The 17,162-nt window shown below is 38.6% G+C and overlaps 1 protein-coding gene across 3 annotated transcripts in view; it reads left to right on the plus strand.

Moving 5' to 3' along the window:
- The window catches only part of LOC127657565 (arf-GAP with Rho-GAP domain, ANK repeat and PH domain-containing protein 2-like), a 145,910-nt gene that overhangs the window by 25,985 nt on the left and 102,763 nt on the right, over positions 1 to 17,162 (plus strand). For all 3 annotated transcript variants that reach the window (XR_007972306.1, XM_052146425.1, XM_052146435.1), the window contains 3 exons: positions 1,814 to 2,188; positions 3,895 to 3,964; positions 14,843 to 14,963. Coding sequence is in view for 2 of the 3 variants with exons in the window: in XM_052146425.1 (XP_052002385.1) it covers positions 1,814 to 2,188; positions 3,895 to 3,964; positions 14,843 to 14,963 (566 nt within the window). In the remaining variant the exon portion in view is untranslated. The remainder of the gene's footprint in view (positions 1 to 1,813; positions 2,189 to 3,894; positions 3,965 to 14,842; positions 14,964 to 17,162) is intronic.

Genomic DNA, 17,162 nt, shown 5'->3' on the forward strand with positions numbered 1-17,162 from the left:
AAGAACAAGGAGCTTGTAGTGGACTTCAGGAGGAAAGACAGAGAACACAGCCCCATCACCATCAATGGAGCACCGGTGGAGAGAGTCAGCAGCTTCAAGTTCCTTGATGTCCACATCACTGACGAACTCACATGGTTCGTCCACACTGAGGCCATTGTAAAGAAGGCTCACCAGCGCCTCTTCTTCCTGAGACGACTGACCACATCCTCACACGGTTCTACACCAGTACTGTAGAGAGCATCCCGAATGGCTGCATCACCGCCTGGTATGGCAATAACACCGCCCATAACCGCAAAGCCCTGCAAAGGATGATGCGAACTGCCAGACACATCATCGGAGGTGAGCTTCCCTCCCTCCTGGACATATATACCAGGCGGTGTGGGAAAAAAGCTCAGAGGATCATCAGAGACTCCAGCCACCTGAGCCATGGGCTGCTCTCACTGCTACTATCAGGCAGGCGGTATCATAGCATCAGGACCCGCACCAGCCGACTACATGACAGCTTCTTCTCCCAAGCAATCAGACTTTTGAATTTTAAATATATCAACACTGCACTGTCATAAATTATAAAAATTATATTCTCTTGCACCGCGACCCTGTACACAGGATAAGCGGTTGACGATGGATGGATGGATGGATATTCTCTTGCAATACAACCTACTGTATATTGTTTTATTAAATTTTTTTTTATTCTACGTGTATTCCATATTGTGTGTGTTGTTTACTGTACATTGTATACTATTATTGTGTTGTGTAAATCTGATGTTTGTTGTAAATTGGTATATGTCTCGTCACTGTCATGACTGCTATGTTGCTCGGAACTGCACACAAGATTTTCACCCACTGTTACACTTCTGTACATGCTAGTGTGACAATAAAGTGATTTGATTTGATTCATCGATTAAAAATCCCTACTTAAGTCTCAAGACCTTAATTTGCAAATATTTGTAATTTATTCAAAAATAACACAGAAACAAACATCTGTAAATTTCTAAATGTTTTATTCGGCTACTGCCATTACCATCTCAACACATAGCAAGTCCTCTGTAATCATCATAAACGTCATAAACCCGGAAGCAAAGTTCAAATCAGTTCAATGTTTTGAACCGGCTCGATCGGTTACTTGCTGAGAATCAGCTCAAAAGAGCGATTCATTGAAGAATCGGACAGTCACTAAAGAAGAATATGAAAGTTAAAGTGGACATTGACTGAACAGGGAGGAGAATTGTTTTGAAAAATGGACTTACACCTATCATATCGCTTCTGAAGACATTAACTTAACCACTGCAGTCTTATGGATTAATTTTATGCTGATTTACATAATATTTGGCACTTCACAATGTTGGCCCCCATTCACTTGCATTGTATGGACCTACAGAGCTGAGATGTTCTTCTAAAAATCTTCATTCATGTTCTACTGAAGAAATAAAGTCATAAATGAAAAGCCACATGTAATGCCTGTTTAGTTTCACTTTCACATTCTTCATTTTTGGGTGAATAATCCCTTTAAACCCCGGTAGCCTACCCCTAGTGCTGCCAATGTTCTGCGTTTGACCAGTGTCCAACTAAAGCTTCATTTGGTCATCATTTCAAAGATATTTTACTGTCCAGAAAAATCTACTGTTGACAAATTATACTTATGTTAACAATGTTATTGTTAAGCATTATTTTACCAACCACGGATATACACATGCGTTTTTGTCTTCATATGCTGGCTTAACAAGCCTGGACACAATGATATCCTTTATAATAGCTATACCATAACCATACAAAAGAAAATCCTATTGCTAAACCCCTATCTTTATTTTTCCAGGAAGAAGCAGAAAAGATCCAAAGAAAAACTGAACAGTAACAACAAGCAAGATTTTTCCAAGCAACATTACGTTGATGATGATAGTGATTACTCCACTGTCCAAGCATCAACGCCCAGTCAGAAATCAACCAATAAAAACTCCTCAAAACAACCTGAACCCTCTATGCTTCTTTCCATCACTGGACCATCATCTGTAGCCCAGCTACAAAGAGATGACAATGACCTATACAGTGTGCCATTGGATGACTTGGCAGACCTAGTTAGACCAACTCTTCCTCCTGATAGAGAAGGTTCCATTTCCCCCTACGCCTGCTTTTATGGGGCCCCTAAGACTAATACTAAAGCAGGCTGGCTGGACAAACTGTCCCCTCAAGGGTAAGAAGGGTATGCTTTGTAATGGGGTTTACACTCTTTTCTCGTAAGGATTACTCTTGTGAAGTGGTGTAAATCAAGCATTAAAGCACATCTCAAAGTATCAATGCTGTCTACAGTATGTTTTATACCTTTATACTGCTATACAGTGCAACATCACAGCTTATATCCTGGGTGCTGCTCCAGTCCACATCACTGTGACATGCTTATTAGGAGCCCAAAACCTCTGCACCACAGAGTAGAACCTAATGTTTTACTTTGCTGACACAAGCTGAAAGCTGGTGAAATCTGGTGCAGAGATTTTCATGTAATGTTGCCATAGAACAGTGCCAAGGGCTTATTGTTGGGATAATCCCCCTGGTGCAAACTATGGTTAAATAGGTGGGCTTAATTGAGATGGCTCGTGGCTTTCTTCTATTGGGGATCGAACCAGCCACTACACTACATAACCCAAAAGCATAATTAGAGTCCCAAAGCAAAGTATACATTTCACATTCAAAATTACTGACCGATATCCATGGCCCCTGTGTTCAGTTTTAATGATAGTCATGGTTTCAATCCCAAATAATTACATTGATGTGTTGCTGGAACAACTTGATATCACATTTCGAAGAAAATTAATACTTTATCACAGTGACCCGTAATGGCAGAGTGACCATATTTTGCTTGTTACCTTTAACAAATGAATCACAAATTGCTCTATAAATCACCACATGCAGACTCAGGCACTACAAATGTTTTTGATGTCTATTGTATTGGCCGTATGTTTTTTAGTGAAGCATCTGATTGATTCCATATGTTAATAAATGCCCCCAGTAAGTCATTTTCGTTAGTGACAAACTGATATTTAATAATGTGCTTTGCAGAATATTATTTTCTCAAAATTCTCTGCATGGATAATTTGTGAGGATTTAAGCAAGCTGATCATGTTTCAGATAAAGGCATAAAGCTACAGGTCAGATCAGCATTGTATTTTTTTTATAATTGTTTTTATTAAGCAGATTTCAAAATGATATGGTACATGCCACACTTCTGACATAACAGTCTGCAATTTTCTATTTTTGCATATGTGTATTTGTTAACAATTTGACAAATTATAATTATACAGTATACAAATATACAAACAGAACAACCCCCCCCCCCTTCCTCCTTGTGTTTGAGGGTGTCTTTTATCAGATTACATTGACCACAGTGACAGTTGAGTATTGGCGTTGTCCAGAAAGAGTCATTTTGTGCAAATAAGTTGACCCGTAGCAATCATTTTTATTAATTTAACTAAAAGCTGAAGTGTGCTACTTTTTAGATGTTACAATACTTTCTGCAGTCCCAGCTTAATATGCTGAGACAACTATAAGTAAACTATTCATATTTCCTTTAAAACTAAGCTTTAAAATGTTTAGATGTTTCAAAAAAATGCTTTCAAAACATTGCTCTGATTGTTTGAGCATCTCGAAACCCCGATACAGCAACATTGACACAACCAATGGTTGAATTTGGTGCGGGACTATCCGTGTTTTGACCTAGTGGCAGACAAAGGGAGTAATCGGGGGAAAGCTGTTTGAAAGAAATGTTTCTTTTTGCAATTCTGTTTGGTGGAACTAGTGGTGCAGAAATTACACACTTCAGCTTTAATTAACAATACTTTAGAACACCCATCACATTACATTAGTCTTTTGTCAATATAACACTAAGTTTCATGTTTCTTGTAGGAACTGTGTCTTCCAGAGAAGATATGTGAAGCTTGAAAGAGGAAATCTCACTTACTTCAACAGCGATAAGGTGACAAAGCCATACTTGCTTATTCTCACACACACAACCAGAGCTCTGTCCTGTTCTTGTTTCTGTTTGAAAAGGGAGAGCCGAGAGATGGCTAGAAGCCTGGGACCTGTTTTCAGCTCAGCATGTACAATCAGTTCAAAATATCTCAAAGAGTAGAAACGGATGCAAACCCTCTCTTTTGTGGGATAAAACAAAAAGTGCCTCCACTCAGTCTTTTTGCAGACATGGGTTATTATCACAGTTTGACAAAAACAGCACTGAACAAGGTGATATCATCAGTGTGTTACAGAGTGGGAAGAGGACACTAACAGAAATAGAGAAGGGGGCATTGGGTGCACCTGTGTGTACCATGCTCTTGTACTTCCTTTTGTCCATTTAATACCTAACCAAAAGAGGACCATTAATGGAGCAGCCTGTTCTAGCTTTTACATGCATCACTCACTTCTCTCTCTTCCTCCTGCTCTTTTTTTCCCCACCCCATCTCCTCTATACATATAATACTTGCTGGAGTAGCAAGTAGCATGGAAAGACTGTTTACAAGTGAAAGACTTAATGAGACGTTTGCTCTCTCTGTCTTACTCTCCCTTTCTACTTGTCTCTCACTTCCATATACAGTTTATATAATTTGATATCATTAAAATAGCTTTTGTTTCTTTTTAGGATTTGTAGGGAATTTTGTTGATGTAGATGTTAGTGTTGTCACGGTACTATAATTTCAGTAGTCGGTACCAATACCATTAAAATTTCACAGTACTCTATACCATTTTCGGTACCAAAGCAAAAACAGGTTACTAAACAACACTCTTTTAATAACAAAGTTAACAAAACATTAGCAGCAGAACTAAGAACAGAAATATGCCATTGAGCAACTTAAAATATATTATTTTAGAATTATAACAAAAATGTACAATGTATGCTTAAAGTATTTTTGAACACTTATATAAGATTTGCTTCAACTTTTACTTTAAGTTTTTCCAAGTACTAAAAAAACGAAATAAACAAGCATACAATAGAATGAATAAAAAACAATTTCCAAACTAATGTGCAAAGTGCTCTCATATTAATAAAGCTGCCTATTGCCATTTTTCTTCACGATAAGAAATGCACAGTGACAAATATTATGATTAAATAAGTCGCAAGCCATCGCATTCTAATCTAGCTTCATTAAGCGTCCGCGCTCGAGGGATGAGTGTCCTCGAGGCAGAGTCTCACTCAGCCGGGTGCAGTATCAATCTCTCCCCATTAGATCGGGACATTTGCGCAACTTATAGAAGAGGCCCTTACCACACAGAGAAATGCCAGTTTCTGAGTTTATAGTTATTAACATCAGCTGCTTCTGTATTATTTGTACTTTAATAAAGCTATAACACATTAAATATAACTGCATTTTAGATGTAACGCATGTTTCCTTTAAAGAGCTCCGGCTCTGCTTATTCCACAACGAGACTGCTTCTGAATTAACTTTTTTTTTTTATAATTCCCTAATACTTTTGGATCTATAGAAAATGAAGCTGTGAAAGTTTAGAGTGCATCTGGACTGTGATCGGTGTAATTCTTCTCCTCAGTCAGGCGCGAACTGCAGTGCTGCTCTTGCGCGTCATCATTACAGTTTAATATGATTTCATTTTCGTTAAATGAGATCAAATGACTATTCGACAACGAAGATTTTTCTCGTAAATTTTTTATTTTCGACTTTGTCGATAATGTCGACTAAACGTTTCAGCCCTAATGCAAATGATAATATGCTTTTAAACTCCCCTGCTTTATTTGCTTGAATAAATCCGGGTGTCTGTCTTTCAGGTGCTTTATTAAGTTTGAAGTGTTTCCTCCTTTCGTCAGAAAATTGCGAAAGCACCGTTTACAAAAAGGTTTTTGCTGATCTATGATGTTTCCCTTTTCATCAGCCTCAAATACAAAGAATTTCCAAACCTGGCTTTTTCCACTTTCGACAAGATTCAGTTGAGACTCCGCAGCAGATTTGCTTGTCACCATCTTTTGCTTGTTGTGAGCGTACGAAAGTTCCCAACTCTGCATGGGAACCGGGTAGACCCGGTACTCGGTACTCCGGTACCTTTAGAAATTCTGGTATCGTAAAAATGTTTTTGTTTGTGTACCGACTTGGTACCGGAGTACCGGTATTTTTGACAACACTAGTAGATGTACACGGTACGGAATAAAGTGCCCACGTACCTCCACCATTATATGTAGGAAATTTGGTTGTATCAATGTACATGGTATGGATTAATGTGCTGCAATTCTCCACCATTAAATGTAGGAACAGTATGTGTGAGCTTGGAACCTAAACTGTCCTTATTCTATATTATTATGTAAGGAAATTTCTTATGGAATTAGTTGCGTTCAACAACTATTATAAATTAGAAAACTGACAAATAACTAGATTATCTATTACCATTAAATTCGTAATACAAAGTCTCGTTGTATCCACTCACAATTTCTACTGTAAGGAATTAGCTTTAATAAGGGAACTATGGTTAATTCACTTATTGTAGTAATAATATTGTTATTGGTTATCGAAAATAATATTACACATATTTAGGTACAACTTTAAAGCAAAATCTTTTAAAAACAGGGATGAAATTATTTATCAAAATATACCACAGTCCAATTATTTTTGAATACAGACAAACTTTATTGCTATTCTAAACAAAACTAATCTAACACATACAACATGATACAGGTTGCTGAGTAGTGACAGAATGTGAAGTAAATGATCAATACAGAGAAAATGAACTTTATTGAGTCTGTTTACAATGCCTTAAGACCCATTTATCCTTCTTTGAGTCTAATTCAATTTGCAGTCAGATTACCCAAAGAATTGAACTAATACACCAGCACTTTGAGCAAAAGTCTTGGAGATGTACTTGCATGTCGTTGCGTTTCCTTGCGTTGCATTTCCTCATGTTGCTTGGTTCTTTGGCTTTTTGTCTAAAGTTATGATCGTGGATAGTTATTGTCTGGATGAAGTGAGGCCTTCTGCAAGGAGGACTAGCGACTCCCATTGGGTGTATGAACCATAGAGCAGAGAGTGTGAGGCTACCTCGGGACTTTGTATGTTCCGAGTTTTCCTTGGGCTCTACATGGCTTGAAGTATCTGGAAGCAGAAAGAGACGGTTCCAAATAGAGCATTACAAGAGAGAAGTTCAACAGAAGAGGAAGATCATGAGTAGAGAGAGAGAGAAGAGTTCTTACTTGGGTAGGAAAGTTTTGAACTCAAACTAGCCGCACCTCAAAGGTGTCCTGAGCCAATCAGAAGTTACTTTCCGGAGTCATATGGTCGACTGGACTGTCCTTTTCAAAAGTTGATTTATGATCCTTTGTGGAGTATTCTTACAAACTCCCGCTCAAAAATAGTTTGTTTAATCATGAACTTTTATATCGGAAACAAAAACGGTACAAGAAACATGACATTCGTTGTCATCAACATTCTCTACATAAAAAAGCAAGCATTTACATACTAAATATGACATTCTTTCATGAATATTATACATACAACATGTGTAACAAAATGTGAAAATCCCTGGTTACAAATCATACTGATTAATTCATTAGTTTTACAACATGAATAATATATTACACTTTATGAGACACCTGATTGTCAGGGTATAATATCCAGCTGAACCTTGAAGTTACCATTCAAGATTAAAGATTATAATCATTGATTTGTTAGTTAGAAGTGATTACCAATCACTACACATATTTTAAAAGGTACATCTGCTATAATAATTAATTTGTCAGTTATACAACTGATAACAGGTCATAGAGTCATTTTCAGAATTATCTAGCAAGGCTAGGTATGGTGTATATTTTATAGGGTTAAATCACAAGTACTGGGACTGGGATGAGGATCTCACAAGTGAAGCTGGTTCACTCTGTCGTTTATTGCTTGTGACCCCTGCTCTTTGGGCCTCTTAGAGAGAGATTCTCAAGACATGTGCAATCTGCACAAGTCTATTTGTTTTTTTTACTGGCCAGATGTGAGCCTTGTTGTTCCTTATTCTTTTAATTTATGACATTGAGGAATTCCAGGATTAAAAGCTTGGGTTTTCTAGCATCTAATATCCAACAGATTGCCAAGATGAATCTTTTGACATAATAGATATTTGCCTAAATTCCACAAGACAAAATAATAACTGAAATAACAAAAATGACCCTGTTCAGATTTGTACCTACGATTGGTTCTTAATACTGTGTGTTTGTGTTGTCTCCACAAGCATCACTGTTTGTAACCTTTTTGATGGTTGTGGATGAGTCCTTGGTTTGTTCTGAACCGCAAAGCTGCCTGCTGTTCTTGGGGGAAAAAAGCCTCCAGGTAAAAAAAGTGTAGGATTACAGGGCAGGGCAGTATTAAAGGTGCAATATGTAATATATTTACTGTACTAAAGCATAAAATTATCATAATATATTATCAGAGATTTAAGAAACATGCTAAGTTGCAATACTGGCTTCTCCGAAAACAACGCTACAGCCAGTATATTCTACTTTGAAATGTCCTTTCCGGGCTGGAATCCCGCCCACTGCCCATTTCTCAATAGTATTTTGACACCCCGGGTTGCTATATTTGAAACAAGTTAGCAGGAAAACACAGCGTGCTGCAGCTATGGAAACCAGCAATAAATCTAGCTAACATTGACAGATATACACAATATACATGAGCTGGTTTATAATTTGCAAACAATAAAAACATTGCTAATGTATACATTAGCTGATTAACTTACAGTGAAAGGCTCGTCACTTGCCATTGTCAGTTTGCTCTTTCCTGTTGCGTGTCCTAAACCTGGCATCCAAGTATGTGAAGACCTTCAAGTTTTAAATGCTTGATGTCATTGCTACATATTGCTCCTTAAAATAAAACAACAAAAGACAACTTTTTATGATTTTATTGAAATGCTAAACTTCTTGACTCTGCAAGGGGTATGTAAACATTTGAGCACAAGTGTACATACAGTCTATTTGGAGCAGTTTAATGCATTTCACTTGTAAGTAATTTAACCACTGAACTCCATGAGTGCAGAAGATTGTTACACACAGATGTCTCTTTGCAAGACTCTACAGGCAGTATATAGTCACTGTGTTTTAAGACTAGACTTCAGAGATACACTACATGACCAAAAGTATGTGAAGAAATGAACACTATCCCCATTTGCACATTTTAAATATTTAATTCCAAAATTATAAGGAATAAGGAGTATTTCCTTTGCTGCTACTTTATAGAAGCTTCCACTCTTCTTTCCACTAGATGTTGAAAGGTGACTTCAGGGATTTGCTCCTATTCAGATACAAGAGCATCAGTGAATTCAGGCACTGATTTTGGGCAATGGGGCCTGACTCGCTGTTGGCATGGCACTGCATCCTGTGACAGTGCCATGTACCGCATTTAGCAGTCTGAGTCTAAGTCTAACTCTGATTCAATATATAGTTCTCTGGGTTGCCAGCCCTAATTCTTGTCCACTGCACTGTACTGTAGTATATGTTTTTTGATATGCTATAGAAACTTGGGTTGCCAAAATGTCTTAACATGGTAGGTTACACATTTGTCTATTGCCTTTATTAGCCTATTAGCCAGAACTGAAACAAAAGCAGTTTTTCCACCATCGGGCCGAACGGTTCCCGTGGTGAAACTGTACCTTTCAGTGCTGATCCGAGCCAGTTGACATGGTTATGGTTTATTTTTCCACTGTGGTGCATGAATGTAACAAATACATTGGTTGGCGATGGTGTGAAACAGGTAAACATTGGAGCGAGTGTGCTTTGAGGTATGATGATCGCATATTCCCATTTTGAGTCTTGACCCCTGGTATTTACTCTGCTGAAGCATAAGAAAGACACGTCCCATGTCGCAAAAATGGATGGCAAAGAGAAAAAGGTGAGAGGTCTGCATCATTTGCAGTGGGGTTGCATGCCACTGGACTCAAACACACAGAAAGGTAGAAGTTCCCAGACTTGCTAAAAAAGGAAATGTATTGACAAAATATTATCCAAGTAAATGTAATATAAAAATATATATTATATTAGTTTTAATGAGCTATCTAGCGTAATCTACCTCCCTGATGAAAAGGGTGTGTAAAAACATAATAATGTACTATAGCCTACTAGATAAACCATCATTATTGAATTATGCAGATTCACCAAACATACACTGTTTTTTTTTTAAAAAAGTAATAACTTCATTAACCTTACCATAGTGAAATTTGCCAGATAAACACAGTAGGTAATCAACCAGAATGAGGTTTATTAGCGGGGATTAACGTGGCTGTAAAATGTTAAATTCTCACATGTGAGACTCAATCACATGGCAAAATCACTGCCAGGAGGTGCAAAGAACATATTTGGCACCATTGTTTAGTGGTAAAGAAAGTAAAGAATATTATGATTAACATTTGTTAATATTATTATTTTTATTGTATTTTTTACATTTTGATATGAAGGTGACTCAAGTGTAAATGCTACAGGAACCTTTCCTCACCTTGCTCAGAACCATTCGTCCTGATGGTGGAAATTCAGTGAAATATACTTTTAAACGATCGCAGTCTGTAAAAAGCCATAAAGCTATATATCACCATAAAGCTATATATCATCCAGTTTTGGAAATGGTCAGTGAATTTGATGGAAATGTTGACCAGCACCACAATTAATCAGGAGCTAATATAGAGCAGGTCCCTGACTATCTCTCTCTCTCTCTCTCTGAAATATAAATCTCTCTGTCTTTTGTCTCTCTGTCTCTTTATCTTTTTGTCTCTAGCCTTTGGTTTATCAGAATGCTCACAGTTTAATTGTGTGTGTGGTTGGAGCAGACAGTTGTGAAATTAATGCCTCTGTTTTTTCCTAATTAAAAATAGTTATTTTAATTAAAGCAAACATTTCTGTGTTTCTCTAAACTTAAAAGAGGTTCCTCTGCAATATTATCATGCTTTAGGAGTCCATGATGACATTTGCAATCTTGTGAGGGATGCGTGCACATAAAAATCACTGCTATGATGTTATCATGTTGTGTGCTTACCAGGGCATTGCTATATGGTTGCAAAGGTGTTCAGAGTGGTTTTTAGTGAATTGCTGTGCAGTTGCTTGAGCATTGTTAGATCGCTGGTAAGGTGTTCTGAGTGTTTTTAGCGTGTTTCTATCTGGTTGCTAAGGTGTTCTGGGTTGTTACTAGGTTGTTGCTAAAGTCCCAAGTCTGGTCCTTAGATATGGCTCAGGTGCCTCTTTGATCATAAGTCTGTCATCAGCCAGCTGAAAATGGCCAGTCATTTTGAAAAGCAATAGCTCACTTCTGCAAGCACCACTAATAAAGAAACTAATGAAAGTTTCAAAGGAAGTCTCGCAACTGATTGTCCTCAAAGGACAGTCTCTATCCTCAGTCTCTTATCTTTGATTGAAATGGATAATCTTAATCACTGTTCACTTCTTGACATCACATAATGATGTCATCAATCAGAGAGCAGGTTCTTAAGCGTGGGAGAGAGGCGTGCACAACACTCCCACTGGTTCTATGTGGGACCCTCGAGCACTGGGTGGCATGGTATCTCTCTCCAAACTTACCTGATGTTTCATCAACCTTGCGACCAGGTCTGCAACATTAGGGGATCCAAGTTACACTTTCTCAGAGTTTGAGTGTGTGTGAAAAAGGGGTTTAATATGTCACTCCTCAGTAGGCAGGGTCTATGGAGATGTTTGGGTTGGGATATCTCGTATCTGAAGTACAATTGAAGCCCCTTGAATAACCAGAAAATCCCTAAAAGCTCAAGTCCTATGGGAGCTCCAATATGAAGCTTTCTCACCACCCACTCTGGTTTATATGGTAAGTAATCATCCTACTTGGGGCAAAAGCAAGCTTTCAAGGACCCACAACTTGTATGGCAGTTGATGTTTTATTTCCCTACATTTAGCTCTGTTGTCTCTGATTAGGATGAGATTAAGCAAAAATGCAATTTGGCATTGATGTTTACTCAACATAACATATTTAAAGGGACAGCTCACCCAAAAAATTTTAATTCTGCAATTACTTTCTTTTTTCCTTCCTTCCGTGGAACACCAAAATAAGTTGTTGGGCAGAATGACAGCCTCATTCACCTTTCACTTTCATTGCATCTTTTTTCCATACTATAAAAAGTGAATGGTAATTGCGATGGTCAGTCCTTAACTGGCTACTGGTTCCACAAAAACATCTCCTTTTGTGTTCCACATGAGAAAGAAGATGATATGGGTTCAGAACAACATGAGGGTGAGTAAATGATAGCATCATTTTTTAATTTTGGATGAACTATCCCTTTAAGTCTGCATACACATTCACATTTATCTCTTCTTAAGGGTTTGTGCATTAACTCCCGTTGGCCATGTGGTGTCCCCATGGCTCCATTGTAGAACTCACTCAGCTCTTGTAATGAGTTAAGACAAAAGCTAATGGCTCTACAGCACTCTCTCTGGGTCTCTTGGAGTGAATGTAGTCTTTATCAGTCTGTCCCTTCAGCTCTATTACTCTCTCCCACATTCTGAGGTATTTGTTTGTGAACATCAAAGTGCATATATAGGGCAATCTGCAAGGAGTGTAGCAGCATAACATGGCAGAGCTGTAGATGTGCACAAACCATACAAATATGGTGGGTATTCTGCTATAAACTTCAGGGATACAGAACAACCTCTTTCCAACAAAGTGTCTTTGTCATTGTGTCTCCACGCTTGTGTGTTTGAATAAGCACTCACACCAAAGTACCTAAACCATTTCTAAACTCTTAATGGATGCACCCGTGTTTGCACATCAACTCTTTAAGCCCCCTTCATCATTCCGACCCTGAAAAATTGTAATTACGATGAATAATTAATGGCAGCTTAGAGAGCGCCTCGTTATTGCCACTTAGCTTCCTATAAACATGCACACCTCTTCACTTTCATCGCTCGTTCTCCTCTCTTGCGCCGGCGTCTAGATTTAGACAGAGGAAGTCTCATTAAAACGCCGGCGAGTTCACGGCCGTATATCGCAGCTGCTGCGGCAAGGATGCAAAATTGGAGAGAGCAAGACGGGAGTGAAATCCCAGGGAGAGGTGATGGCTGCCCCCTACCATAATTAGGGTTAGCTGCTGCAGCCATTGCTAACATGGCATGCTGCCTTAATTTGAAAAGATGGCACTTTCTTTGACCCCTCTTTCTCACTTTTTCTCACTCTCAATCTTCCTTTCCCTCTCGCTGAGCTTTTTCTTCTGTGATCCCTTGGTTTTTCACTCATTTTTCTCTCTATCAAGTAATCCTCAAGCTATCATATCCCTCTCTCTTTCTCATTCTCTCTTTTTTGCACTTTCGCAACCCTCATCTTTGGCTTTATCTCTTCCATTTGGGCTTATGAGGGGGTCCCTCACTCAAACTTCTCTTCCAGTTCTGGATGGACAAGTTCTAGAATTCTCTCTGCCTCTCTTCCATTCCCTCTTTTTCTCCCTCGTCTTTCCTCATTTTCAGTTCTCCACATTACTTGCCCTGTTCTATCAATCACAGTCTACTGTTTCTGAGCCGATGGAGTGGTGTGCATGAGTGCTGTAGAATAAAGGAGGCCTCACAGTGCTCTGCTGCTGCTTTGAAGGCTTATGTTGGTTTGAAGCACACACAGAGACCAAACACTCCTTTCTCTAAACAACTAGCTCCGTTTCCCTCATCGCGTCACACAAAACATCAGACTATAAATACTGGAGAGCCAAAGCTGTTAGCTGGGGACTGGTATTAGGACTCAGACCTGCTTGAGTGTGTGAGTGTGTGTGTGTGTGTGTGTGTGTGTGTGTGTATTTGTCTCAATCCCTGCTTTCTTTTTTGTAGTAAGCAGATGCATTAGGGATGGATTGAGGTGTCTGTTGTAAACAATGTATGAGAGTGATGTTGCAATATGTTGCAAAAAGTTTGGATTCACCTACTTGCTCTTTACTATTACATACTGTAGACATTTTTGAATAACAGGAAAGTTGTCAAAACTATGAAATGACACCAATGGATGTATGGGAATAAAATAGTGACCAAAATAAGTTACATAAATGAAGCCATAAATCTCAGTAGCCAGCCTTTGTCTAAATTGCCAGCTCTGCACACACTTGACATTCACTTAAGTAATAGTTCACCCAAAAATGTATCATTTCTTTCTTCTAAAGAACACAAAAAAGATTTTTAGGAGAATATTTCAGCTATGTAGGTCCACACAATGCAAGTAAATGGTGACAAGAAATGTTAAGCTCCAGAAAGCACAGAAAGGCAACATAAAAGTATCCATAAAACTCCAGTAGTTTTCTTGGCGATCATGGTTTTAAGCTCGATTCCACTTTCAGGCACCATCTAGCGCTCTGTGCATATGTTAAGCTCTAGGAATGGTAATCAAGCCTAAAATTATGATTGTGCATAGGGAATGCTATGGCAAGATATACAGTGAAAACGTTCTCACACAAGATCGGTTAGATTGCTTCAGAAGACATTGATTAAACCACTGGAGTTGTGTGGATTACTCGTATGCTGCCTTTTTGTGCTTTCTGGAGCTCCAAATTTCTGGTCACCATTCACTTGCATTTTATGGACCTACAAAGCCGAGATTCTTCTAAAAATCTTGTTTTCAGCAGAAGAAAGAAAGTCATGCTCATCTGGGATGGCATGAGGGTGAGTAAATGATGAGAGAATTAAAATGTTCCTTTATCCAACTTCAAGTAATATCCACCAAGTGTGCTTTTCTAGTAATCTTGAAGGAGTCCCCATATTTTAAGTTTTTGAAGAAAATAATAAACGGACACAATTTATATTTGTCTAGATCAAAAGGTTTGAGAAACCTTTGACCTGACATTCTGATGATAAATGTGCTGGTGCAATGAAAAGTCTTGCTTTCTCTCTCATTATCTGCAGGAGATGTACTCAAAAGGCCTTATTCCAATTTCAGCAATTAAACAAGTTCGAGCTCTGGGTGAGAATAAGTTCGATGTGGTCACCTCTGTAAGAACCTTTGTGTTTCGGGCAGAGAAAGAAGGTGAGTCTTGAGTTTCGATCCACCTCTGTTCATATCTTTAAAACCAATTCACTCCCTTTCTCGCTCTTGACCTTTTATCAGCTTTTCACTTTTATTTGTATCTCCTTAATATCTCTGCAATAAGATATCACAAAGGAAAGTGTGGATTGTACTCTGACTAGATCATCCACAGAGAGAGAGAGAGAGAGTCAGACTCTGAGAGATCACAATATTTTGACAATGATCTCAAACAATCAAGATGCCGATCATGATCGCGTCAGATTTAAAATCTACATTAAACACCCTGTGGTGCATATTGTTGTCACAATATTGCATGTGCATTTTATGGTATAGTGTTCTTCCTTATATTCATAATTAAGCTGCAGTCAAGTTGTGACGAGGAGGAGGGCGAGGCCGGGCCATGCCTATGCACGCCCGGCCCCCAGTCAGGCTAATCAGCCGAGGAGAGGGATAAATCCAGCCGGATGCGGCAGTTCGGTAGAGAACTTCTGTCATCATTTACTCATGTTACTTTCAGTTACTCTTTGGTTTTTCAGACTTAAAGAGATAGATCACTCAAAAATGAAAATGTGTGCAAAATATTTGCCATTGTTAGTATAGAACAAAAATGCAATTAAAGTGAATGGTGGCTATGGTGACTAAAGCAAACATTCTGCCAAACATCTCCTGTTCTGTTCCCCAGAAAAAGGTCAAGTTTGGAATGACATGAGGGTGAGGACGGGATGAAATAGTTTTCAGTTTTAGGTGAACTATCCCTTTAGTGCTCTTTGGCCCTATGCTACATTTTGGGTTTAAGGTGTTACTAGTGGTATTTAAAGCATAGTCTGCTACTTAAAGGGTAGTTAATCCAAAAATAACAATTCTCTCATAATCTACTCACTTTCATGCCATCCCAGTTGTTTGACTTTCTCTCTTCTGCAGAACACAACAAAGATTTTTAGAAGAATATCTCCGCTCTGTATGTCCATACAATTTAAGTGAATGGTTGCCAGACCTTTTGAAGTTCCATAAATCACATAAAGGCAGCAAAAAAGTAATCCTTATGACTCCAGTGGTTAAATCCATATATTCAGAAGGGATATGGTAGGTGTGGGTGAGAAACTGATTAATATTTAAGTCCTTTTTTTACTATAAATCTCCACTTTAACATTCAGAATGTGATAGAATGTAAAAGTGAAAGTGACAGTGGAGATTGATAGTAAGAACACTTCCCCTTTTGCTTCAGTTCAGCAAACATAGTCCAGCTCCAAACTCCCAGCATTGGTTGAGCCAGTGTTTTTATGTGCAGTCTGTCTGGCTAGTGGTGCCTAAATTATAGACCTTTAAGTCTCCAAATACTTATTGGAGCCACTGTATATGTGTAAACTAAAGTATGCCACATACATCATTTTGCATTATTCATACATAGAGAGACTTGACTGTCTCAAGGCCATGAGGACTGGCAAGATTATTTGCTCTTGCTGACTCCTTGCAGTAAAAGCGACAGTGAAAGGGTGAGAGGTTTGTCATGAGCCAATCAATTACCCCATTATTGACATGTCGCATGCTTTCCTTGATGTAATTACTGTAGTAAATCTAAGGCTAATAGCACTCTCGTGTGCCATATTGTCCCAGAATATCAGCAAATAATGGCCTCCTACGTTCTTCCCTACCCAGCTCTTATAGGATGACCCCTGACCCACGACAAGTGAATTAATCAGAGGGAAGTCCGTTTAGGCTGTATTTAACTGGACTTTTCTCCATCAGAAGAATTCACAGAGAAAGAACGAAAGCTGGTCAGAACTGCTCATGCATTTTTAAACAGTTTTACAGCAGTCTGAGAGAGTCATCAATCTAAAGGCAAACACAAGAGAGCAGGAGAGAGAGAGAACGAGTGAGTGAATGAAAGAACTGCAAGTGGGTGGTGAGGTGGGATGAGCAAAACCGATAAGAATGAGAATTAGTGTTCAAGGGATTGAGCAAGCTGGGAATCATTTAGATGCACAAGTGTGTGTGTGTGTGTGTGTGAGCGAGCAAACGTTTAGGGCTGTGTGCTCCTTCTCAACCAGTCTTCAGTTCTGGAGGTCTACAGGTGAAGAGAGCTTTCTGAAGAGCTTTCTGAATATGCCCAGTATTTTAACATCAGAAAATGTACACGCGTTAGCTTTAACGAACTGAACTCGGTAAATGAGTTATTATATATAAACTAACACAAAGTTG

Source organism: Xyrauchen texanus, chromosome 2, assembly GCF_025860055.1.
Source record: "Xyrauchen texanus isolate HMW12.3.18 chromosome 2, RBS_HiC_50CHRs, whole genome shotgun sequence".
Classification (NCBI taxonomy): Eukaryota; Metazoa; Chordata; class Actinopteri; order Cypriniformes; family Catostomidae; genus Xyrauchen; species Xyrauchen texanus.